General features: G+C 44.9%; 1 protein-coding gene across 1 annotated transcript in view; it reads right to left on the bottom strand.

The window, feature by feature from the left end:
* LOC106748052 overlaps window positions 1–22,228 on the bottom strand; it is a gene marked incomplete at its 3' end in the record, with an annotated part of 69,047 nt that extends 46,819 nt beyond the window's left edge. Inside the window, exon 1 of the mRNA XM_014626237.1 lies at window positions 21,355–22,228. Within this exon, the coding sequence (XP_014481723.1) occupies window positions 21,355–21,426 (72 nt within the window). The remainder of the gene's footprint in view (window positions 1–21,354) is intronic.
* Between the last annotated feature and the right edge of the window lie 3,649 nt (window positions 22,229–25,877).

Raw genomic sequence — 25,877 nt, 5'->3', positions numbered from 1 at the left:
GGGGGGGCTCGATTATTCCGCTCGCGGAATCGAGAAACGTCGCGATTTATCCGCGAGACGTCGGTGTACCGCCCGGCTTTTCCACCCCTAAGCCTGCCTGCCCGGCCGAAGGAACACTCGGAACGCGCACAAACACACTCGTCGCTCGCGACTCTATCGACTGACCCGGTTTCGCGAGCGGCGCTGTTGAACGACGTCGCGGCGCACGTTTTAAGCGGCCTGTCCGATTTCTCGCGACGTCGCGGATATCGCGCGGTCCAGAGTCGCGCGCGAGCTGGGGAGGGCGGACACCGGTGCCGGCGAGGGTGGATGCATCTCGACGCGGAGGATGCAGGGCGGCGTACTGTCAAAATATCCGTCAGGCGATTCCGCAGCGCGGACGCGCCGGGGAACACGGGCATGCGTGATGACGCTTCCCTCTCGTCGCGGTGGTCGTCGTCGCCAGCGTCGACACGGGAATAATCGAACTCCCCTCGGCGCGTCGGTGGCTCTCGGAGGCAGGCGGTCTGAATGAGAATAACGGCACGGTGTACATACACACCGATCAAACCGGACGGAGGCATTACACTCTCGTTTCTCTCGCACGGATGAATGACCGGCATAAAAATGGCGGACCACAGATGGATCGGTCCAGCGCACTGATACAGTTAGCGCGCTGCCGCCCAGGGCGGACTACGACGAACGCAATGTGCATGAAAATAAAAAGTGCACGGATCAAATTACGTCTGTACACACGTGGGCGTGCGAGATGTTGCTTTCTCGCGATGACAGCGAACTCGCCTATCGATATCATATGGGATAATGGATGGTACAGGAGTCACGTGATGTCACAGTGTAATCGCTAATTGATTCGTCCGTGGAGGTCGAGGAGAGCCGAGGAAGAAATCAGCATGATAGTAACTCCTAATAAGAGAATTGTTGCTCGGCAAGAAAAAACAACAAAAAAACAGTTTGTGCCTGTGTGCGCTGCGTCTGGGCGGAAATAAAAATGACGACTATTCAGCTCTTAAATTTACACGCACGTACATCGTTCCTGAATGCGATTACGCGTAATGCCTTGCCTACGAATTTTGTTTCGAGATCGTCGTATGCCGCGCGGCAACGGCAAACAATGCGGATTTGAACGCCGGCGCGATTGACATCGGCGAACGACAAAGCGGACGGTGCGGCGACTTTTGACCCGCGTCGCGGGACGGTAGAGCCTTTATAATACCGTGAATAAATCAGCGGACACGACGAGGTCCCGCATAGCGCAAAGAGTCGCGTTTCATTAGTCGGGGCCTTGTTCGAGGATTCGAGACATCGCGACTCGTCATCGCGCGCTCGTCGCCGGTAATTGAATGCCTCTTTCATCGAGTGCTCGAATCGCCGTGTCACCGACGGACATCGATCCCGTCGCCGTGTCATGCGGTCGACACCGCGTTTTCAGGATCGTGTTAACGATTATCCCGCCTAAGCCGATCGCGCGCTGACTGACGGTCTTCCCTCTCGCGCCGGGATCGAGCGCTCGATTCATTCAGCCGATCGATTAACGAGCGCTAATTGTGCATAAAATGTATAGCAAGCGGCCAAGTGGGTTTCTGGGCGTAAATAATTTCTACGCGAATAAAGGAAGAGGGGAATCGGTGCAGAAATAAAAGCGTCGGTGTTTTAACGAGCCACTTATGGCACTTCGCGAGCGGCAAGCTACAAACTCGCGTGTCTAATCACATTTCTCGGCAGATAGAGCGAATGAAATCTGCTACTCCAATGCATTATTAGATATAGAATGTCGAATAGAAGCACGGGTGAAAATTGACGGGCCTTGGGTTGCATTCGCTCACTGCTGAATTGGGCCGCACGCGGAAGGAAAGTGCTAGGAAATAAGTACTGTAACAAATTCGCGAGCAAAAGTAACACTTACCGATATTTCTATTGCTCTGTCGAACAGTCGATTTGCGTAGTCGACGGTAGAAATCGTAACTGGTATAATTTCAGCATGGAAAAAAATGGAAAATAATCATATTCGCTCGAGGCAATTGGAATAACACGAATTTTTTTCAAACCTGCGCAAAATTAAAAACTGAATTTGCTGAAATTTAACTGATTTCAGCATTCTAGCTGCGTACTACAAACACTGCCAAAAAGAAAGCGATGTACATCAAAATCTATTCTTGCTAAATTTATTTTTTAAAGCATAGATTTCATTTAATTAATTAAATAAAGAACATAAGAGAAAGGATAAATGTTACTACAAAGAATATTTAATATACGAAAATGTGTATAAGTGTAATAACGGTAATGTTTTTATGCAAATATATTATTTAATATGTATCAATTTGGATGTATATTGACTAGGTAGGTTAAAATTTCGAATTATATAATAATTATACGCGCGATATCAAATAATCATAATCTAATCTATGCAGATGCAATCGCGATGCAGCTGCGCTTATAAACAACCTGGCGCCACCTGTTGGCTGGCGCCTGCACCGGCGCATCTTTCAGGTTTGATCAACAACGTAGGTCTAACAGGACGCGCTCTTCATGAATGGGAATCATTAAAAAAGAACAGAGCACGTCTAATTTTGTTTCATATATCCTTTGCAACTGAAAAGATTCAAGCAACTTCGCATGATATACTGTGAAATAATTAAGCATCAAAAAATATTTTTTCTTCAAATACAAATATAATATTAGCAAATATAGATTGTTCGTCTATAATAAACTGAAAAACAGCCTTAATAACATTTTCTTAGATGTAAAAATTACTTGTAAAGTATATATTTATATCCCGAATATTTTTACATGAATAAAGCAACTTCATCCGAAGGTAGTTTTATGGATTTTCCTATTAAATCCTTTGCGATCAAAAACCAAGGTATAATTGTCTAAGTAAAAATCGTTGAGTTAAAACAAATAAAAAGAAACGTACCCACGCGTATTTTTCTCGTCAAGCCATTAAGTATCATATTTACTTAACGTGTGTATCTCTACGTGATAAATTATAGCGTAATCTCAATCAAAATGAAAATTAGAATTCAAAGTTAAGATCAGAAATCAGAATTTTCCCGAAACAAGAATCTCTGTTTTGATAAAGTCCAGATGTTCGCGAAACTGTACATATCTTCTGTCTTTTTCTCGCAACCTTGCCGAAAGTGTCATGAATTACAACTCGCGAGTAAATTCTCGATACGTTAAAATTGGTCCATATACTTTCCGTTAAATCGTTAATTGTTAATAACCGTTAATCGTTAAAACGACTCGCGAGTGCAGTACAATGCAGTGACGTGAAATGAAATGAGTGAAATGCAACCGACGTGGAATGACGGCTGGATGCTGAGGAACCTGAATGGATGCGAAGCGACGTGGTCTAGATGAACTGGACATCGTTGGATATCAACGCGAAATGGTGAGCATATAAATCAAACGCTGACAAAATGTCATGTTACGTAGTGCATACACTATGTAGATGTAAATCGTATTGATTGTAGTAAAAAAAAAATCATCGTGCAAAAATAACATATTCCGACGGTGTAAAATTATTTAAAAAACAAAATTTAAAGATCAGTGGCGCGCGTTTTTACGGTGTCTGGTATTGTAAAAAATAATCTAGCCATCTAAAGAACTGAAAGTTGATTTACCAATTATTTAATAATTATCTTTAACCTATAAATCACTTGATTCTCTATAAATGACTTGAAACACAGTTCGTTATGTCACAGTTTTTCAATGTCGCACGACGTAATCTTGAATGAACAACGTCGCAATCACGAGAAACGACGCGAAACCTCCCGTAACCGCGGCAACACGATTCCTCACTTCCACCTAACGTAAGATAATCGACGGCAAGGACGTCGTAACGCCCGGCCGAGCTCTACGTCGCTGTCCCCGAGACCGCAAATTATCGAAGGAAAGCACGCGAGCGATTCATCGTGTAGAGCTGATCGCCAAGAGTAAACGGCCGATTTAAAGAGAATACCGACACAGGCCCGACAGAACACTATGATTCAATTATGCGCGCGCGCGCGTTTACGGTAACCGGCGCATCGCGATCACGTGTAAATCAAGATAAATCGCCCGTTGTATACGAGTCGGATTCGACGTTGTTACGATACCACTGCCGGATTGCGATCAAATTGTCAGGTAAATTCCGTTCCTCAAATAAGGGTGCGTCGCTACTCCTCGTACGCGACGTGCGAGAAAAAAATCCAGTCACGCGAATTTCGCGCGAGTATTCGTGAAAGAAACGCTCCCGAAACGCGAAGGAGAAGTTAACGGCAGGCAATTTGAAGCGAAAACTCGCGTTTTACGAATCATCGAGAAAGTAATTAAAAACAAAGTACCAGGTTTCCATAGACATTTTACTTTAAAAGCAAGAAGAGAAAATAAGAGAAAGTGAACGGCTGTTATAAGTTTCGTCTACATAAAAATTATACACGGCGAGATAATTTGCATAATCTACGCGCGGACGCGCACCAATATCATTTACATGTGGATCAACGTCATTTAATGCACGCGATCCGAGTAAATCTATTATGGAGAGCCGCAAATATTTTTGCAGATTGTTCGTGTGCAATTTTTATAAAATTGCATTTCACGTGCCATAATTTATCGTCACAATTTGCAAACATACACGTTTGACATCGAGATATTTACGGATATTCGCTGACATTCCACGTAATCTTGCGTCCCACTATCCGAGATAATCGCGGAATAGTATTGCATAAGAATGTAGAGCGGCTTATAATGCGGGATCGACGTCCTTTGTACACGTGACGAATGTATGGTTGCATAATCACGCGCAATAATTAGCAGTGTGCGCACAACACTATATATTATCGCCTCGAAGATCCTAGGACGTACTTTTTGCGAGCGCTGTGAAATTGGCAGATCGTTGCAGACGCGTGTGCACGAATGTTCGCACATATAATTTCGTTACGTGAGCCACTCTTCGTTTCTCGGTCGTTCTCAGTAATTTCTTCTCCGTGCACCGTGCGGAGGTCTTTAGAGAGTTTTGAAAAAATTAGAACCTTTGGAAAATGATCTTACACTTATATTATTATCAAATCAAGCATTGGTGAGAACGTATGAGAATGTCATCTCTGCAAATATTTAAAGATGAACACGCTGACAGGTCAACAAATCATATTGTTATCCCAAATTTCATTTCTTGACACTTGATGTCCAACCAATGTCGTCAATGATAAGCGAGCGATAAAATAGCGTCTGATAATATTTGGATATTTGAATATTTATCACTATGTTCGAAGCATTGAACTTTTGGGATTTTCATAACTTTATAAGTGAATATGCGTCACTGTAAGCCCTGTTAAATATGACAAGCTTTTAACGTTGGCATCTGTCTAGACTTCGAATTGCCGCGTATCGACGAACAAAATAGTATCGAACAATTTGCTTTTGAACCCCCCTCCCTCCTACCTCTAACTAGATTTAGATTTATTTTGAGAAACAAGACTTCATCGTTCCAAATAGATCAGTATTGGTTAACGATCACAGATCACTTGGAACCACCTACATGGAGCATCATTCGCTTCAGTCGGCTGAACTATCTCGCGCCGATCTAGAGAGCTTCGGAATTAATACCGAGATAATTGCGAATCTAATTAGCGGGAGATGTGTGCGTGCTCGCGAAACGCGCATCGCTTCGTTCAATTCCACGTGTTCAAGTAAATTTGTGTACTCGCACCGACCTCCATTCACGGATTGACACGAAGCGAGATGAATGAAGGAACGCGGCTCGAAGGCAAGGATAACGTACTGCTATTTTACGATCCCTTCGGCACAGGCACAATCGCACTTTTGTATCTCCCGCCGGCGGTGCATGTCACGCGTGTATTTACGAGCCGCGAGAAGAGACAATTTCTCTCGTAGTAAAATGTTGAACGACGTAGATAATTGGCGATTTAAATTACGACAGAGGGGGCGGGCAGAACAATAGATTTTTATCTCGTCGCGGAACGCTCAATTAGACCGGCCCGGTTTCATCTGGCCGTGTTATTTACATAGGAAATTGATACGTGCGAGTCGCGTTACGTATATCGGGCGAACGTGAGCTACGACGTTATCGTCCTTACGTACCGATCGTCGAATAATTACACAGCCGCTTACGCGTTGTGTTATTAACGGGCATTAATTGGCTAAGTACACAGAACTGAGGAGAAGTATCCGCGGTGGCGGCGGTTCGGTGAGAAACGACCCATATATCGCGCGCTACTCTTCCCGCTATCGAGCGTGGTAAATAATTATGCGGATAAACTCTTCGTACCGCGATAAATCTCCGCTGAATGAACGCCGCCCGAACCTCTCGTCTATATCCCCACACCGAGAGCTACACGCTATCTCTCACACGCCGACAACGAGTAACGATCTCCCGCAGTTCCGGCGCGCTTACTTTCCCGTAATCGCCTTTAGAATGAAACGTGCGTGAAGAGCGGGCAAAAACGCGCGGTGAAAATGCACCGACGAGCAGAAAAATGCCCGAAGAAATCCGACGTTATTCCTTTGACGGCGCGTGTCTCGCTTCTCGGAGAGATACGTTGTTCTCCAGCGAGATCATTCATCGGAGATATCGCGGTTCTTCTTTCCTTTCCGTCCATCGCACCCTCCTTTGTCTCTTGCAATCACTAACGTCGTTAATTTTAACATAATTTCGGAAAATTGTCGCCATTTTAGAATTTCGTTATTTTCCGTTAAAGAATTTCACAAGATTTTTTTCTCAAACCCTGTGGTAGTCCATCGCAGGATAAAATTATTTTGTAATAACGTGGCCATTTTCTCGTAACATGTTTCTTCTTTATTTTTAGCGCTGGATATTAAGGCCACGCCTGCGGAATTCGCGATAAAAAATCGACACTATAAGGCTAAACTTCGTGAAACGCTTAATAAGTTCTCCCCCTTGTACAGACCTTCGCACGACGGCTCTCGGGCGTGAAAAAACATTACTCCGCATTGCAGCAACTCTAATTACAACATGCACCACTTGTACAAATAAACGCTCTTAATTCGCTCAATCCTGCTAACAATCAAGACTGAAAGTTACCTAAGCACCGTGTCAAAGAGTATCAACGAGTGCCATTAAACTTACTTTCGTAATTACAGCACGTAGGATCCGCGCTCTACGACGCCTCGTTATCATTTCTAACAGTGGAAAATAAAGTACGGTGTGTGATTTATGTGCAATACACTTTCGCGAGAGAACGCGCAAGAATGTATATCCCGCTGTCGTAAAGGCCGGCTTAATTCATCGTTTCCGTTTCCTTTTACCTGGCCAGGTATCGCCAGGTCGTGTAAGCAGCGCGTTACAATAACGGCTGCTCAAGAAAAGAGAGAGAGAGATACGGCTCCAGCGTGTCTTTCTTTTTTCTCCTCCTTTTCTCGGCGCGCGCGCGTTGAGCCCGAGAAAATTCCGAAAGCGACGGACATGCCGCGCGATCACTCCGCGACAAACAAAGCGACGTAATTAGGAGAGCGCGGCCATATATCAGCGGCGCCAATGGGTCCCAATAACGAAACAGCGCGCGAGAGATGCACGAACACGGGGAGCCGGACTAAGGAGCGCGAGGTGTTTCGATTTATTGCCCGCGCCGCGGTGGTATGTACAGTTACTCGTACGAACGCCGGCTTTAATAACATTATAAATAAAGATACGGATCTCGTGTGCGCGCACGCGGATCGCTTCTCCGCGGCACGTATTCCTAAGCGGAACGTTAGTCGCGCGCGTCCATTTATCGCGCGGCGACGGTCCCGGACAGATCGGCAAATGGATGATAGCCAATCGAACGACACGACGAGAGAGCCCGCGCGGAGAGTCCTTCTGAGGAAAGAAAAGCAAAAGAATGCAAAAGCGAGAGACGCGGGCAGGTGAGGTTAAATGTACGGTGAATAAATGCGCGTATAATGGAAAAATAAATAAGGAACTCGGTGCACAGTGTAATTAAACGCGCGTCATTTATCACCTCGACACTGCGATCCGACGGTCTCCTTAACCTTCTCTTGCTGTCGTTGTGTTCCCTCTCTGTCTTCTCTTTTGTGTTCGATCAATAATAATCGTTAAAAAGGAGGCACCGCCGGGGTACTTATGAAGCGTACTTCATTACCATCGAGCCGCTAGCTTCTTACGAACGGAATCCGTTCATTCGGCCATTCTTCGCGATATCAGCCGTAAAGATCTTTCTCTTTCAGTCTTTTGAAACGATTTCGCACTGACTATCTCCACGCAAGACTCGTAAATTCGCTTAATTAATTTCCACAACTATATTCTGTTCGCGCTCGAAAGTTCACGAAACGTGCTCATCACGAGAACGGTAAATGGGTTATTGGACTAAACGAGCAAACGAACGATGCAGCACTTTGCGGGATTTCACGAATTTCGCGAATTCGATGTTAGATATTAAACGCAGGTAAACGGAACCCTAAGCGGAACGCCATTTGTTCCGATTTCTCATTTAACAACAAATAAATAATGTGAAATAATAAAATGAACAGCACCTAAGATATCCTAAATAACGCTCCCTAGATTATTTTAATTTCTATTTGATTGACAACAAATCTTAGTTTTTTTATTGAAATTATTTAATTTTCAAAACACATAATTATATGTTTCGTTGATTGTTCCTCTAATTTTATTTCAAGAATATAAGTCTAATTTTAGACACAATGATTATTTACATTAAAATACAATAGAACATTATATTCAGTTGATTATTTGAGCTTGACATAATAATGAATAAATTTATACTTATCCACATTTATCTAATTTATCTATTTTTTATTAAAAGTCCTAATTTTTTGGTTGTATCCCGATTTTTTAAGATCGATATTTCGTAATTGGCTGATCCAGTGTCGGCCACTTTGGACGCAGGTACGCATCACGTGTACCACTTTCGGAAGTACCGTGCAAAATGCTTAGAAGAGACTTCTTCTCAAGTCATCGCATCGAGTCGTTGTGCCGAGGGATTAAAAACAGGGAACCAGGCGGCGATCGCAACCCTCGTTCTCTTTCAGGGCGGCCCTGATTAGATCCGGGATAGCGGCGGAGCGCTTTGTAATTATCAACGGCGAACATCGGCCCACGATATGCAACAAGTACGAATTTAGCGGCGATCAATCATCGCACGCACCGACCGTCCCGACCGACCTCGCCCAGCTGCTGTGACTCGAAGTTCGAGTGAAAGCGATACACGCGGCCCGAGCTTGGGGCCTGGGATGTAATAATTATTCAAAAGTACGTCGCTCCATTCTCGTTTCCTGATAAATGATAGCGCCGTGCCGGAAGGAGTCGCTCGCGCGAACAATATCAACCCCGCCGCGGAATGATCGATCGAATCCGAAGATTTTCTGGCGGCTGAAAGCGCTCGCTCGCGTTTACGCCGGCCGTGCACGCCGCGCTGCTTGTTTGCAGCGCCTTTCCTATCCTTTTTTTTCCTTTTTTTTTTCTTTTTCGTCTTCCCTCGCAAAGCAGAAGCTCCGCGCACCAACGTCTCGGCTAGAAATCCAAGGCGTCCCTCACGTAGTAAATGCGATGCCTCATAGATCCGTCTAACAACTTCCTGAGCAACGGCGATAAATAATGCATGTTACGCGCGTGCTTCCTCGTTGTTACCTCGCGCCGTCTCTTATTTTCCCCCCGTAAACTCGACGTTGCGACAAATGCTCGCTGGTCTTTTCCCTAAGTACCTCATCGGGTAACCGATTACGACACCGGATTCAGTGAAGAAAAAAGTCTTTCCCACGGACGGTCGACGTTTGTTGCGCGAAATGCCTTGACGTATGTAAAGTGATAACGCGCACGCGCGCTAATTTATCAAATGACGTGATCGGAGCACGCCGGGTAAGTGAGTTAGAAGGTACACTTACACCTGCGCGCCGGATTATTCATTGCGCGCGGGTTTATATCCTATGTACGATCTCGCGCTCTCGTGCCGCGATGACTATTGTTACTCGTCGTCGGCGGTGGTCCGCCGCGGCGAAAACGTGCGGGTCTTTTTCTCCCGTTAATCAAACCGACGGAATTGATTCCGGTTAACGAAAGCCGGATTAGTCGAAAGGAACAACCGATAACCTCGAGCGTGGCTCGCTTTTCAATTGCACAGGATGTCTATCATTGTTTTATTCGTCATATACTTATAGTTCAAGTCAATACGAGCAAAAAGGTCCTGCAAACAACCAGGCAAAATTTGAGTTATTAATTGGTGAAAATGATCATGTATATAGGCTTATACCATGTATATAGCCATGTCGTTTTCATTCATTATTAATTCAAAGTTTTACGTGATTGTTTGTAAAATGGTAGAGCACTTCTTTGTTCACACTGATCTAAACTCCAGATATAGAACGGATGTGACATTTAGCGACAGACACCTGTATATGTTATTATCATTTCTCTATGGAAAAAAAGGCGAGTTATTTTATAACTGTACATATAACTGAAGTAATTCACGCTGACATAAAAACGGTGAGCGCACGGGTTATCCGGTAGACAGGATCTTGGCGCATCACCTTGGCGCGGTGATATCTTATTAAGAGGAACGTTACTTCGCTCGCAAGTTTGAGGTCGTCCGATGAATTTCACGGATGCTTATCGGATTTCACATCGCCCAAGGTAGGAAGGCTCCCACGCTCTCGTCGCGACAAAATCTATTATGAGGAAATTGATACGTAACATTGAGACTGTGCCGTTAATGCGCGTATCTCCTATGCAAACGAAACGCATGGCCGGGGTCAGCGACGCATCATTACGCGTTTTCGTCCGCGAGAAATCATTCGGCAGCACCGTTAACGGTACGCTTACGTTACCGTAATGTATCGTTTTCGTGTGTGCTGTTGCGCGAAATTAAATCAAGAAATGCGAGCGCCTCTTCGCATGTCGCTTTCGATTCTCAGGTACGCGAGATATTCGGAAATAGATGACTATCGTGCGGAACCGGCGCCTAGAATTCATATTCCAAATTATATCGCACAGTTTTTGTGAAAACTGTGCGAGCGCTCTTGAGAAGCACGATTAGCTACTTCCTCGTTCGTGCGTTCTCACACTCATCCGGAATCCCGAAAAATTCTGCAAACTTACTCGCAGAATTTCGCGAATCCCGTTTATATTTTTATAGCGAAGCGCGCGTTTTCGCTCGATGCACTCTGAAATCAGAAATTTACCGAAACATATTTCATCTTTCGTGACGTTTAAAAAAATGTTTAAATTAAGTTTCAAGAATAGCAAGTAAAAAGGAATATGTTACAAAGGTCAGTAACGGTCATGAGAATGTAGGCAGGAGATTGTTATTAATTTTTGTTTGCTGCAGTTAGTGGTTTCCTTCATCGATGTCATAGCTAGCGGTAATTAACAAATTTTAATGTGAGAAATCACCTAACGATGTAACGGATCGTGTGAACCTGTGCAATTACGTCGGTTCATATATTCAAATATACGCGTCACTAAACACACTGACTCCCCGAATTAACATTAACCGTGCAAACTATTCGTGACCGTTATTGATCTTCATAATATATAATTGGTTATCTACAAATCAATATTATAATAATTAATAAATCATGAGAAATTTGAATCACGTTAATAACTATATGGAATTGTTAATTATCTCCCGGCATATACAACTATCATGCACATATTTTGTCCACGTTAGAGGTTTTTATCGATATTTTTTACTTGCCGTTTCTAGTTAAAGAAACATATTTTGTAAAAAAAAAATTATTTCTCCCTTCACTTTTTGAAAGTCAATTTAAAATTTGAAAGGAACACGTAGAACTAAAACGTACGAAGACGTGTATAACTACCGGAGTTCCCCCTCCTCTCTCTCTCTCTCTCTCTCTCTCTCTCTACAATGCCGCGGATTTAAGACAATGGCCATTCCAGTCGTGAAATTACCCTCGTTGCGATTTAAGTTTTTACATAGCGTTCTGGAATTAGCGCGCCGGAATTTCCGCTGACGGCGGAGAATTTTTCCCGTAAGACTGTCATATGAGCGCTAAAACGATGCGAAGTAAACGCGAGCACTCGCAATGTATTCGGAAAATGGTTTCCACCTTAATTAGGACATGGAATTGTAAACTATTTTATCCTATGCACACCGGATCCGCCCGAATAGGAACTCTTTCCCGTTTTTGCTCAAATTAAACGGCATTCAGAAACTTAGAAAACACACATTAAAGGCACGTGAATTTCCGTGGCTAGAAACGCGTGACGATTCAACATGAGCATAATGACTGTAATGACCGCCAAACACTCATTTGTTTCGTCGGAGTCGCACGTCGGATCGCGAGATATTGAGTTCAACAAATTCTTCTTTAATAAAAGCGTAACACGCCAATGATCCAAAGCGCAAATATTAACTACATCGTTCCACAGCTTATTACGTCGAGAACGATGATATACTGAGATAAGCACGTAATAATAAAAAGCTCTATGTTCCGTTCGGCTTCTTTGTATCTTGTAAAAAGTCAAATTCCAATTACTCTAAATGGAGAAAATGCAGAAAAAGTGTGGTACGGGAAATTAATGGTTCACCATCAAGTGTGCCATATCATCAACTAATCTGATTCAACCGGCCGCAGTCTCTCATCATTTAGCATTTAGATATCGATGAACATCGGGAGTAAAGAACGAGAAGGGAAAAGTTCTGCTAAGAGATTCATAACGTATTCCCAATGGTGAACTCTGCTTTCTCCTTTTGCAAAATCGTCTCCTCACATCCGACGCCGCACGACTCGTCGTCGCTGTTGAGGCATCGTGTAACGACACAATAACGATATTTAATCAAGGCAACGGACCGTAACGCGCCGACTCGTGCGACTTGAAGGAAACTTGAAGCAACGTGCGGGAAGGACTCGCCAGTTTTCGATGGAATTTGCATGCCGCTACCGCCCCGCGAACGGAGGTGGAACTCGGCCATCTGGAAATGCGCTCGATTAATTAGCGGCGAAAGTGAGTGAAATTGCACGCGGCGCATTGTAACGTCTACAACCCCGCGCGATGGGAAATCCTGGGACTATGAACCAATATAGCGGGTGCTCGTATGACATGAAATAGGAAACATATCAAATATATACGAGGTATATCTAGAATTAAAAGTGATTAAATCGAGAATCAATAAGATTCATTCTGCAAATATTATTAGATTTCACATAAATACTTTGAATGAAAAGATAGATTGTAGAAAAATGTTATATATATATATGTAATCGATTTTATCTGTCGATACGATATGTAGCGGGGAAATAAAAAAACAATTAAACGTGCGACGAATATTTTAATCCGGTTCTAAGCAGATAAACGAAGTATGAATCATGTGATCTCATCGCGTATATGTCTGACATTTCCTCTCACGGACTATTCCGTACATATGGTTCGCGGGACGTTATTTAATTTAAACAAAAAGCACTCTCCGTGTCAGCACGCGTCTGATCATAAACCGATAAACCGATATAATTAATGGTACGATAATTGATAATCGTGCGTGTGACGTAATTTTCTACTTCACTTTATTCACGGAAATAAATTCGGCACGTTAGTCATCATATCCTCGCGCGTGCTACGCTGTCCCCGTTGTGCGTGTATCTGCTGTCTAACTTTTCGTCGTCTCCACATAAAATAAATATCTGAAAATTCGCGACGCATTATGATACCGTCCGAGCCCGGCCTTTATTATGTATTTACGACCATACCGCGCTTATCCCCACGATCAGCATTAATTTATAAAGTGGCTGCGCAAATTGTTTCTAAATAGAAACTCGTGAAAGTAAAACGGATGTTCCACGCGAGGCTATTATGTAGCGGGCAAACACGCTTGGCCTTTGGCACTTCCTTGATAAAAGCTGTTGTAAAGCGTGTTCCCTTCATAGATTCAATCAATCACACCGAATCGTAAACCTCCTCGAGCATTTCGTTTATTTAAAAAGACCAATTTACGCGCTCACCCGCTCAACTCGCGCGTTTGTTCGCTTTGATCAAGATCATCTTGATATGTACATCTATAGCAAATTCTAGATAAGATATTTCCGTTTCTGTTCCGCGATGACGCAACAAACTGAACCAAGGGAGATTCACTAAATTAAATCGCCGATAAATGAATCTACATTTAGCTTTTAAATGAAATATTAAACACACTCCGATGTTTCAATTATCACACACTTGCAAATATTATAATTGTTAATTTTAGGAATATTCGATTGGTAATTATATTACGAAAATCCAGTATAAATACATCATATTTAATATATTGCAAATTACACATGAATTATTTTAATATAGTCATCATTTAAATGCTTTTCATAATAATCAGAAAATATTCTAACAAGACGTCCACTAATATATTATTTCTTAATATCAGACATGAAATTTCTAGATATTGTAATAATAATCGAGAATATAAAATATCGCTGATCAATAGACTCGATCATAGCTCGATATACTTTTTATTATGAGACTTATCTATTATCTATTAACGCCCGAATTAAATTTCCTCAGGCGACTAAAGTACCCACGATCTGTAATTATTAAATTTATGCCCGGTGCTCAGTTCAAGACCGCTTTCGCGCATTAAGATAATAAACGATCCCTGCATCACTCTCAAGATCAATGGCGAGAGCGTTAAAAGCTATAATTACGTTAGACGAGAACTATCCATAACGCATTTACGATGGCTGTATAAGATTCGAAGTTGAAAGTAGTGTACGCGGCGTAGAATCGAAAAGAAGACAGGCACGCGAACGGGATGCGCGGTGATCTCGTTAAAGTTGAAATCGCACGGCCGGTCCACGAGGTGTTAATTACATCCAAGAATGTGTATCATTGAAGGATCAGAAACACGTCATAAAATTAGGAGTAATACGATGCCTAAGACGCGAAACGAGTTACGGCTTTTCATTTGTTCAGTATTCGATGTACTATAAGGGTACTTAAGATGCTATCTTCGCACTTATCACCGCCTGTTCGCCCTAACGCGCATACACAGCTTTATGATTTCAAGATTGTATAATGCTATCTTCATACACGATATTACCGGTGATTTGATAAACACGGTGCGGCGCGTTAAGTGACATGTGAAAAATTACGAAACCAGACAAAGCCGTCTGTTCGAGGTTCACGATAGCTGCAGCCATTAGAACGAATATGAATCATACGACAGATTTTTTTGAATACATCATCAGCTGTCAAAGCGCGAAAAAAAGACGACGTTCAAGTGGTCCACAACATGTATCGTATGTACGCTTACTAAAGAAGAAAATCAATTGCAAGAATAAGAATCTCGGCATCAAGATCACTAGATTCAACAAATTGAAATGTGAATAACAAGTGACATGTGGTAACTCATTACGTAGTCAGTCAAAATCAGTCAAGATACTCGAAGGTTCAGATGTGACATTTGAGTATTTTTCTGTGATTCTGATCTTGGCAATAATCCAGTCATTATGTGACGCGATCTATCTTCGATCGTTAAATCGAGATAAAAATACTTTTCATGATAATCGCGCATAACTAACAGGACCCATTGCCTCGATTTTCCGAGAAGATAGCATCCTCCGTCGTTGCCCTTAATGCCATCTCCCGATTTTACAACTTCCACAAAATCCACTAACGACGATAGGTCGTACGCGAGCCTAACGCGCGACAAAATTACTCGGCTTATTCTCATCCGCCTCGTCGGCTGGTTCTCACGCGCGAAATAGAAAATCAGAATAGATCAGGCCGCCTACGTGCCAATGTCTCCGCGAAGCGTGGTTCCGTTCCTTAAAGAGAGAGAAAGACAGATAGAGAAAGAGAGAGAGAGAGAGAGAAAAGGAACAGCCGATAAAAGCGGGAAACAGTTTATGCTCGGCCGCTAGCTTCGCGTCGGACCAAAGAGAGAGAGAGAGAGAGAGAGAGAGAGAGAAAGAGAAAGAGAGGGCGAAGAACGCTGGAGCAAGAGAAAAATGCATTTTAAGGGACGAGGATAGAACGAGAGAGGGGGAGAAAAAGAGAGAAAGAGAAGGCGAGGGTGGCGCGGTCGTATTTATCACTCGAGATCCCGAAGAGCGCACAATACGAGAGACACGAGAGAGTCCGAGCGGTCCCGCGGCCGTAGGAACGAGACGCGATGTGGTGCAGGTAGATTTATGGGTGGCAATGGGGGGAAGAGGGGCGGAAAGGGACCGGGAGGCAAGCCGAGGAGGGAGACTGTGTTTGTGTCGCAGGTCAGTCGCGCGGTTCACGGTCACGGGGACCGACCGGCGGACTAACCTAACGTAACCCGACTCGAGCGACCGCAAACTAAATTGCACCCTCGCGTCTCCCTTCCTTCGCCCTCCCCCTACGAATACTCCCGTCGGTCAGTCCTTCCCCTACTCTTCCACTTCTCGTTCTCTGCCCATCTGCTGTCGCTGACGAAGCACCCCGTGGACCCCGACGCCGTGCGAGAGCAGCGTTAAAGAAGTGCCCTCAAATCAGAACAAATATGAACCTCATTTTTACTGTCTCATTGGATTCTCCTTATCGAAATCTTTCCAACGGTATGCTACACTTGGGGTCTGACCACTGGATAAGGTGGCCAAAAATGGCCGAGAAGTTGATGCATCGCGCCACTGCGGAGTCCGTTGGTACGCGTGTTTTGGGATGATTTTCTGAACACGGCACAGAAGGTAGGTGTGGAGTGTGAACGGAACTGGAAATTAGTCACGGGCTCTGGGGCATCGTCCTTAACCGTTGGTTTGATGCTGCTCAGCAGCACCAGCCGAGTCCGGTGCAGGTCAAAAGCTAGTCGTAGCATTTCCTTCTATCGATTGAGGAGACTAGACAGTAGTCACGCCGCTCTGAACAAAAAGAGAGCATTTCGCTTCCCCATACGTCATATCAGAGTGCCATGTTTAGAAAATCACCCAAACTACGCGTTTCAATGGACGCAATATATCTTTATTAAGACTACGACTGCTCCGATAGTAGCTCGACGTCTGTCGGCTGACGATCGCACGGTGACTTCATCCTTCCCCGCCGATTAATTGGATAATGCCCTTGCGGAAACGTGGTGGACCGTGCGTGTTTATTTCGTAATAGGGCCCAATGATCCTGCGGCGATGTGACACGAGTTTTACGACACTCCCGCATAATCGGCGAATGCTTCGACGGATGAGAAATGAATATAACGAGAGCGCATACCGATGGCGCGAGTTATCAAAGGAACGCACACAGGTGATCTACGAGCTTCGTACGGTCTAAAAGCGCAATTCGGAGTACACGTTTTTATTACGAAAGCATAATTACGCAGTTGCGTAACAAATTGCGAACAATCGGCCTCTCGGATAACCTATATACGAATTTTATGCATGGATGCCCAGCATGTGTAGGGATGAGCTTAATGGAAACTAATTGAGCTTGAGCTTCCAGCTGCGAGGGATCCCGAATAATTTTCTGTAGAAGCGTTCGTGAATTTAGTGAAGCATCATATAATGCATTAGGTATGAAGGGAACGTCAAAAAAAAAAAAAGATTAATTTCATGCGTCAGAGCTGTCCACCATATGTGCCTGCATATATAAATTGTAATGAATTGTTTAGACCATTATTCTAGCAGCACGACACTGCCAGGAGATCTAACAGTGATACTGTCAACGCTCGAGACGCTAAACCATCTAAACAGTCGGCAATTACTGACTGTGCGAAGGCGCGTTCGTCGCGAACACGTTGCGACACGATGATGAAGTCATCCGACAATTGCAAATAGGATTACACTCCACCAACGCTTTTCGGTTATCTAACACCTAACGTAACACACCCCTTCACTATTCCCCAACGAGCGACAAATAGAAAAACACTATTTATTTGCTCTTAAAATACAGCCCACTGAAATTTGCTCTTTCATCCGATTCTACACTATATATACGGCGTCGTTACTATTCCTTAGATTAAGGTTAATGCTTTTAAACTTACGCATGTACGTATAAGGTCGAAAATCGCATAAGTGATCCCACTTTGATTATAATGATTATAATGGTAGGGTTATAATAGCTCTATAATTATAACGGTTTCGACATTAAGTGTGTACGTGTAAGGCTGAAAATCGTGTAATTTTCTATCTAGGAAATGGTAAGGCATACATGACGTCGTGCGTACACATTTCAGGATAAACGTATTATTATTAGTATTTTTATTGCTTGTGTTCCTTTTTTTTCTTTTTCCAATTGAAGAACAACAAGCTTTTCAGACACCGGACATTTCTCCGGGGGACGCAATTTGAGAACCACTGACGTAATATAAACGCTGACAGCAGAGAGAAACAGGACTAAACACACATCTTTCGCTGCTTTCGACGGTAACACGCCGTAATAGCTTGTTGAGAAACACGCGAGATAAGTCATAAGCGCGATAAATAATACCGGGGCACCGCGCAAAACGTGACCGCCCCACGTTTGTTTTTGTCAGACATCGGTCCTTCCGTGAGAAAAAGACTTAATTGCCTAATCCGAACAACCGGACGTACCGTAAATTGAACTATTCCACCCCCGTCCTCTTCCCCCGGCCCCCAAGCGTTCTTTTCCCCCGTTGCGTGAAATTTATCGACAGGGTGTGCCTCGTTAACCGTTGACCGCAACGGAATATTTTCCGCCGATCGATCAAACGCGTACGAAACTTTCCGATATAATCAGACGGCACGTTAAAACAATGAAACGGAGGGAGGGGAAGGTCGATCGGTGCAGTACGCGAGCGCGCGACGTAGCCCGATAATATTACCGTTATCAACGTGACGTCAAAACGTAGCGATACGGTTGTTTAGATCACAAAGTTAAACGTAGACTCACATTATTTAACGTGATAACGTAACGTTTGCATCTCGCGGCACGACGTAATTGCTCTTCTTAACTTGAACAAATTGATACGCCGGAAACCCCATTCGTAAATTTTTTCACGCGTACTTTTACCATGAAACCGAGATGATAACTTTAAATCGATAACAAGTGGCTATCTAGTGAAAACTAATATTTTCTACGGGTCGTTAAACTCTTTGAAAAATTGTATACCACCGCGGTGTAATATAGACATTTTCCCGGTGTTCCTACTTATCGCTAAGCGCGCTCTTAAATTTTATCGTTTTCTCGCGATTCACATTGTAATCCGAGTTACGATCTAGAAAACGGGGGCAGACTTGACTGAAGATAATAAATAAGGTTGCCTGCGTGGTATATATCAAAGCGCGGAAACTTTCTTTCTTTTTCTCGTGTACCGACGAAGACTTCGTGCTTCCGATCGAAACGATCGAGGAGCGCGTTTCCATCCGATCGATCGCGATAAATCGATACGAGCCGACACTGATGATGGTACAAGAGGCTGGAAAAGGCGCAACGACGCGGCAGCACGCCCATAATTATCCAATTACCGCGTTCGCATTAGCCGCAGTTGCAGTCTAATAATTGCACCGCGCCACGACGCACTGACCTTCGTAAGAGCGCGCATTGCGCGCGTCGTGTGCGGCCGATAATAGCTTCGGGTAGGTACTCGAAAACGGCCTACCTGATTTGTAATTGAAATAACAAAGTCAAAAGCACCCGCGGGCAAAACTCGACGATCTCTGCATCTACGAAATTCCTGAACGAAGAGCAGCGGCATTTAAAAGTGAACGCCTTGTTCAAATCCTTATATCATAGGTTAGTTTCATGCAGTTTTTGAATTTCACAGACAGAAATGAGAAATCTATATATAGAGATATGAATAATGATGTGAATACAAAAATATAATAAGATCTATTAATATCTATTAATATGTTACACGATTCTCCGCTCGAACAGGTTTGAGCGAAAATGCCCTATTTATTGGATGTGATTTGACGCAGCTATAAAGAGAAAGGATGAAGTTATAAATATAATAAATAATCATAGTTTTAAAGTCTGGGGAAAAAAAACCCGCCATTTCCTATTTATCCCGCGCACCTCTTTTGTTTTTTTACCTTCCTCACGGAAAAAATTCAATTTAAAAAAAAAAGCAAATGTAGCAAGTTTTTAATCAAACGTGAACTTTTCTAAACGAATTTTTGTACCTTCGGTCAAAAATTGAAGAGATCCGCGAAAAGATGGGGAGAAAGCCGGAACTAAAACTAGTTTTTAAAACTACACAAGTAACGAGTAACTTCATTGACCAAAGTAGTCCCTGCTGACATTGTATGTTAATTTGTTCAAAACGGAAATCGAGGAGCACAAGAGAAATCAAATAAATAAAGCGCAATGCGCATTATTCAAGTTGCGCGGAAGAGACGCCTAACAGCTGTAATTATCAATTGAAAGCGCGTTTCCGCCGCCGTGTACCGAACGCATGGCCGCGACGCCTAATTGCATAATCCATACGATCGCTGCTGCGATCGTACCGGCTATCCGGTATTAGCTACGGTCGTAAAATTCCAATTGACGATCATGAGGATGCTTGCACGCCTGTATATCGCGGTCGCATTCATCTCGCATTTGCATCTGCACAGTATCGGACTGCTCTCAGATCGCCGATCGATCGTAGAGCCGAAGATGACTCATACAGTCCTTTTTAGAAATGAAGTAAGAGACGGAGAGATACAGAAGTGAGGAAAAAAGATTAATGAATAAACAAGCACACGATGAATACAACAGTTACAGAGACAGAAATCGACGTGAATTATTTGAAATACGCCGATGAGCTCGGTTAAAAACAAGTCGCTTTCATTGATCATCTTCAATTCATGACGCTTCGTGACTTTGCAACCTCGAATGACGGATCACCAGCTAATTTCCCGCTGGCCGATATTTTTCAAACGGAACGCAGTTCGCCGCTCTCTACCCGATTCTCTACACTCTACACACATCACACTCATGAGTGTTGTTCGTAACCTGATCTACCCATTTGCGTAATTATCTCTTGTTAACAATAATTGTTGTAGTAGGAGCGAGATCAACAAAAAACGCAAAAACCGTCTGTCCGGCATGATCGCTACAGCCCTTACTTCGCGTACAGACACGTTTCGAGAGAGCCACACTCGTGGTGGTGTTATTATTATTCATTCTTTTCAATCTATTTGTTTCAAGTCCGCGCGGAGAGAAGAGAAAGAGTACTTATTACGCTCTCTCCCCTTCAATTAAAGGGTTATAATCTACGGTATCGGGCTCTCTTGAAAATTCAGCGCCGTGGGCTCGAAAGAAAGCCAGGCAGACGCTGTATATATGCACGCACAATACGTCTGTCTCGTCACTTTCCACAGACTATCTGTGCTCACAAAGAGAGGGGAAACAAAAACGCGCGATACGCGACGTCGCGCCGCCAGGAAGGAGGAAAAAAGGGGCAAAAGTGCGCGCGAGAGGCGTGAAATGCGCATGCGACTGAGCGGACTGCGAATAACCCCAACGACCGATTCGCTCACCGGCAGATTCCTGATGCCCAGCCGCACCTTGGAGTACCTCTTCATGATCACTCGCCAAAGCACGTAGGCCATGGTGACGATGACGATCGCCGCCGCCGTCTCGAGTCCTACCGTCGTCTTCGGGATCTCCGTCTTCCCCAAAATGTCGGCCGTTAACGACGACGTTCGTCCTTCCACTCGCGAATCGTTCGATCGTCAAAAAGCCACACACACATCGCGCACGCGAACACGTAGATCGCAAGGCCGCCCGACTTTCGCGAACTCTCGTTCGTTACAATTCACGGATCGTCCACCGTCGGATCCCCGATCGATCAACGACTGATTACGCGGCGTCCTTGCGAGTCGCGTGACGATGACCGTTGAAACGTCGCGTCGCGAGTGAACTGGCGACGTCTACATCGGCAACTTCACGCGCAACCGATGCATACAGATTGTTCATCCAACAGTAACTAACCTGTCATCATGGCAACCGTTCGTCGGATCTTTCGGACGTGATCGTCGATCGATCAACGACGAGTGAGTTCCTGGGAATCGCGGAATCACGACAGCCGGTTACACGACGATCACGGGTCGGGCCGGAGTCGTGTTGAAATTCAGGACGTCGGTAACGACTTCGTGCGCCGCGCGAATTGTACCCGCGAGTCGATGAGTCGGACAGGCGATAATTAACCTAGCCGGCCGATCGGCCCGCCCGCTCGGTGAGTCTTTCCAGTCGCGGGATCGACGTTCGCGTGCCGTTACGAATCACAGTTTATGCGCGACGACCTCGTCACGCGTCACCGCGGCCTTTGAATCGAACGTCATCGGTGACGAAGTTCGCGCGGCTACCGAGTGACAAAGAAAATCGCGCGCGCGCGCCAGCGCGGAGCCAGCGTTTCGGAACTGGAGTTTCGCAATTGGCAGGGGGGTCGCGCCACCTTCGCTCGCGTCCAATCCCGCCGTGAGGGGCAGCGCGCTGCGGGGTGAGATCGCAGGATCACGTGGGCGCGCGCGCCTCGCGTGATACGTTCTTGTGAGGAAAAACTCGATTGTCGCGCGAGCCGCAGCCGCGAGTGAGCACTTTTCACCGTTCGTCGTCCTTGAGGAAGCGCGATTCGCACGTCCGCGCGGTAACCACGTTAACGATCTCCTCCGAGTGTTCCACGTGACTCGTACCTAACCACCGGCGACTCGAGCCTACAATTGCAAGCTGTGTCACTCACGTCTGTCGGCGGACGATTCAGCGAATCGTCGTGCTCGCTCGGTGACGATACACCGATGACTTTCGTGTATCTTGCGTAATCCAACGTGCATCGCACGATTGTCAGGCAGACGACGAGAAGCAGAATTTCACTCGACGAACCCGGCAACACAGGGTGGTTCCTCCGATCAAGATTCCTCCACGGAAGAGGGGGGGGGAGGGGGGCACACCGATCGAAGCGCCTTTGTGAACGATCGATCGGGAGCGCGTTTCCGGCGGGAAGATCGCCTCCTCGTCGCCGGGGGGAAAAAATCGTCCGACTTCTCGCCGCTGTGTGTCGTCGGTAAAGTTAACAGCGAGGATTTTCTGTGTTTCACGCGAAAGCACGCCCCGTGCGCCCGCCGGCGCTCGCTGCCGAGATATAACTGACACGCGACACACGCAACCGCCCGCTCTCGCGGCCGCGCTGCCGCTCCGAGCAAGCGCCGTGAAACGACGAAATGGAACGTCCGGAACGGTCGGAACGGTCGGAACGACGCGCGCCGGCCGAGCGCACCTGGATCACCGCGTGTGCATCTCGTGTTCCTCCGATGTTACTTTTTAGGCGTGTCCCGGCGCCGCCGGCGGAATTAAGGGTGCGTCAGAATTAAGGTAACTCCCACGCTTCCTTCGAGGAATTCTAATATCGTTTAAGTTCCCCCTCGCGAACGCGAACGAGCGAATGAGCGAGCATTACTTGGCGAAAAGGCACGACGCGTATTGTCTCCGTCGGTCCGACTGGAAGAAAAAGAGGAGATGTTAATGGCACGCCTGACATTTGAGGTACTCGGTGAGAAAGGCCGAGATTAAGGTTTAATTCGGCCTCGTGCGTGGGCAGCAAGTATACTCTAATCGAGTATTATCGCAGACGAAAGAAATTTCTGCGTTAAGTTACACTTCCTGCTCTACTTAAGATGGCTAAGTCGTGATTTAAACTAAATTTAAATGTCCCGCCTGAATTGAGAATTAGGCAACTTTTACTTCCGATCGATATAATCGCGTGTATCGGAACTTCCGTGCTATCTCTTTAGGACCAAGTTCTTTTACGATATTTTTCTTCGTTTTTATTCTTCGGGGCATTTATTTTTCCTCCAACATTCTACTTTACATTCAGAAATTAGCTCTGGTGTTCTGAAAAGAGAACAATTTAGAAATACGCAAGTTTGAGACTGAAGTTAACTGTTTTAGTCAGATGTTTAAATACGCTTCCAAATTTACATCGGTTTGTCTTAACTTTGATCGCCGTCCGAAAGTAAGCTCATAAGCGATGTTGGAGCGTAGGAGGTGTCTTCGATGCACAACGGTAGCGACCGTAGCGGATCTTAGATAACACGATACGCAGAGATAACGTATGAACGGGAGACACGAACACGTACAGCAATCTGTCACGCGAAAATTACCGCAACAAAATGGAAAACAAGTTCGTTCTAATTACAACACAGCGAGCTCACGATGGCCGCGAGGCTTTAATGAGGGCCTGGAACTTCTACCGACTCTATAACGAAAGCGAAATCATATATCTTTGTTAATCTTCGAACGAAACAGGAACACACCATTAGACCTTCCTTTTCGTGCACTGTCCCCCGGGACTTAGTTTACTCGCATAAGTCATAAGTCTTATATACCGCATAATAAATTAATCACATTCGAATGACGATGCACTCTGGTTTGTATTCGCGTGCGCATAACGCGACAACGGACGTAAAATTAAGCGGGGCCGGATCATCTCTTCCTCGTTCGAAAGGACTAGCATAGGAGGAGAAGTGGGCGAGGGGAAGAAAGAGGGACTGGCGTTTAAAAGGCAATATAGCTCTGCGATCATAATGGAGCCTCGGTAGCGGCGAAACGGCGCAGTCTGCCGACGAAGTCAAAGCAAACAGAGCTAAACGATCGCGAGGAACGATCCGTCCCGGATGTGGCGGACCATCTCGCTTTCCGCTTGTTTGTTTTTGCCTCGGCACCCTCCAGTCACCCTCGACTCACATTTCGCCGGCGCTACCCGCGGTCCATTTTACAGCCTGGCAAATTGCTATTGATCAATTAATAGAACCTGCCCTTCTTCCATCGCCGTTTCGTCGCCGTTAACGATAATTAGCCGTATCTTCGTGCCGACAGTGGTCTCGCTTCCTAGACTCACTTCCTATTTACTCTCGAGCAATATAACGGCGGTACTTCCGCGAAGAAGACATTGATGGACGAGTTTTTTCGATCGCTATTAATACATATTATAAATGCATCTTTCGACGAGCAAAATTGACTATAATTATGCAAGAAGGATCCAACCCACAAAATTATGATTTTTACGATTTCGTTGCCAATGGATATCTATACGTTTTTCTATATAAAACGAAAAGATTCAAGCCTTATTAAAATTAATTAAAAAGCAGTTTTTACTTTTTGCTAGTTGCGTCTTTTTTACTCATTTTTAAGGATTAAGCTTGTCAATGAATACCCTTAAAGAGAAGAAAATGGACCATGCTTGGCTTCTTGAACGATTGTGAAGTACCTCAGTGCTATTTATATTTTTTGTATCAAATTATGCATCAAATTTTCATCTTCATTTTTCTCAAAACGTACTCCATGTGGATCCCTTTTGCATAACTATGGATAGTTAAAGTAACAAAAATCCTATTTCACTATGCTCTTTCGGTTTTATGATCAAGATTTTTGAGATCTAAGATTAGAACGCGTTCAATTCATTCTTTCTCTTGCAATCTCGAAGTATGTTCGACTCTATCTTCGAAGACAGGAAGCGAGACACGACACTGCGTGTCATAGCGTTCTTCGTCTTCCGCGATTAGCACCGACGTCGCTTCCTCGCTCCTATCGCGCCTTTTACATCCTCGGCTTTTTTATATTCAGCCACCGTTGTCGTAACCTGCCACAAACACACTCACGTTTCGGAGATAGAATGTGTGTGTGTGTGCGTGTGTGTACGTCGTAAGAATGCATTATGTTACCTGCACATTCATGTGCTCGCACCTTCACCCCGCGGCAGACAATGGGAGTGCCTGGTTCACGTGACGGCCACGTGAGCACCCTCGAAAAAGCGGTTCCTTCGGCTCTCCGGCGTTCATTCATACAGGTCGGTCCTCGTGCCGTGGGCGGTGATGACCCTAGACTGCGGCCGAAAGTCGAGGAGGACCGAGTTGAATTACGAAAAAGGAACGGAGAGATGTGCGCGGACAGTGAACTATACCGTACGTTTAACATACCGCGTAATAACAGTTGACGCATAACACGCCGTGCTTCGACCTCCCACTAATTTCCAAATACGTCTAACGAAGTGGTATTCGTGATCACG

Source organism: Dinoponera quadriceps, unplaced genomic scaffold (assembly GCF_001313825.1).
Source record: "Dinoponera quadriceps isolate SergipeBrazil2010 unplaced genomic scaffold, ASM131382v1 scaffold2255, whole genome shotgun sequence".
Classification (NCBI taxonomy): domain Eukaryota; kingdom Metazoa; phylum Arthropoda; class Insecta; order Hymenoptera; family Formicidae; genus Dinoponera; species Dinoponera quadriceps.
Note: the sequence above shows the minus strand (reverse complement) of the source record. Positions and strands in the feature narration are given on the sequence as shown.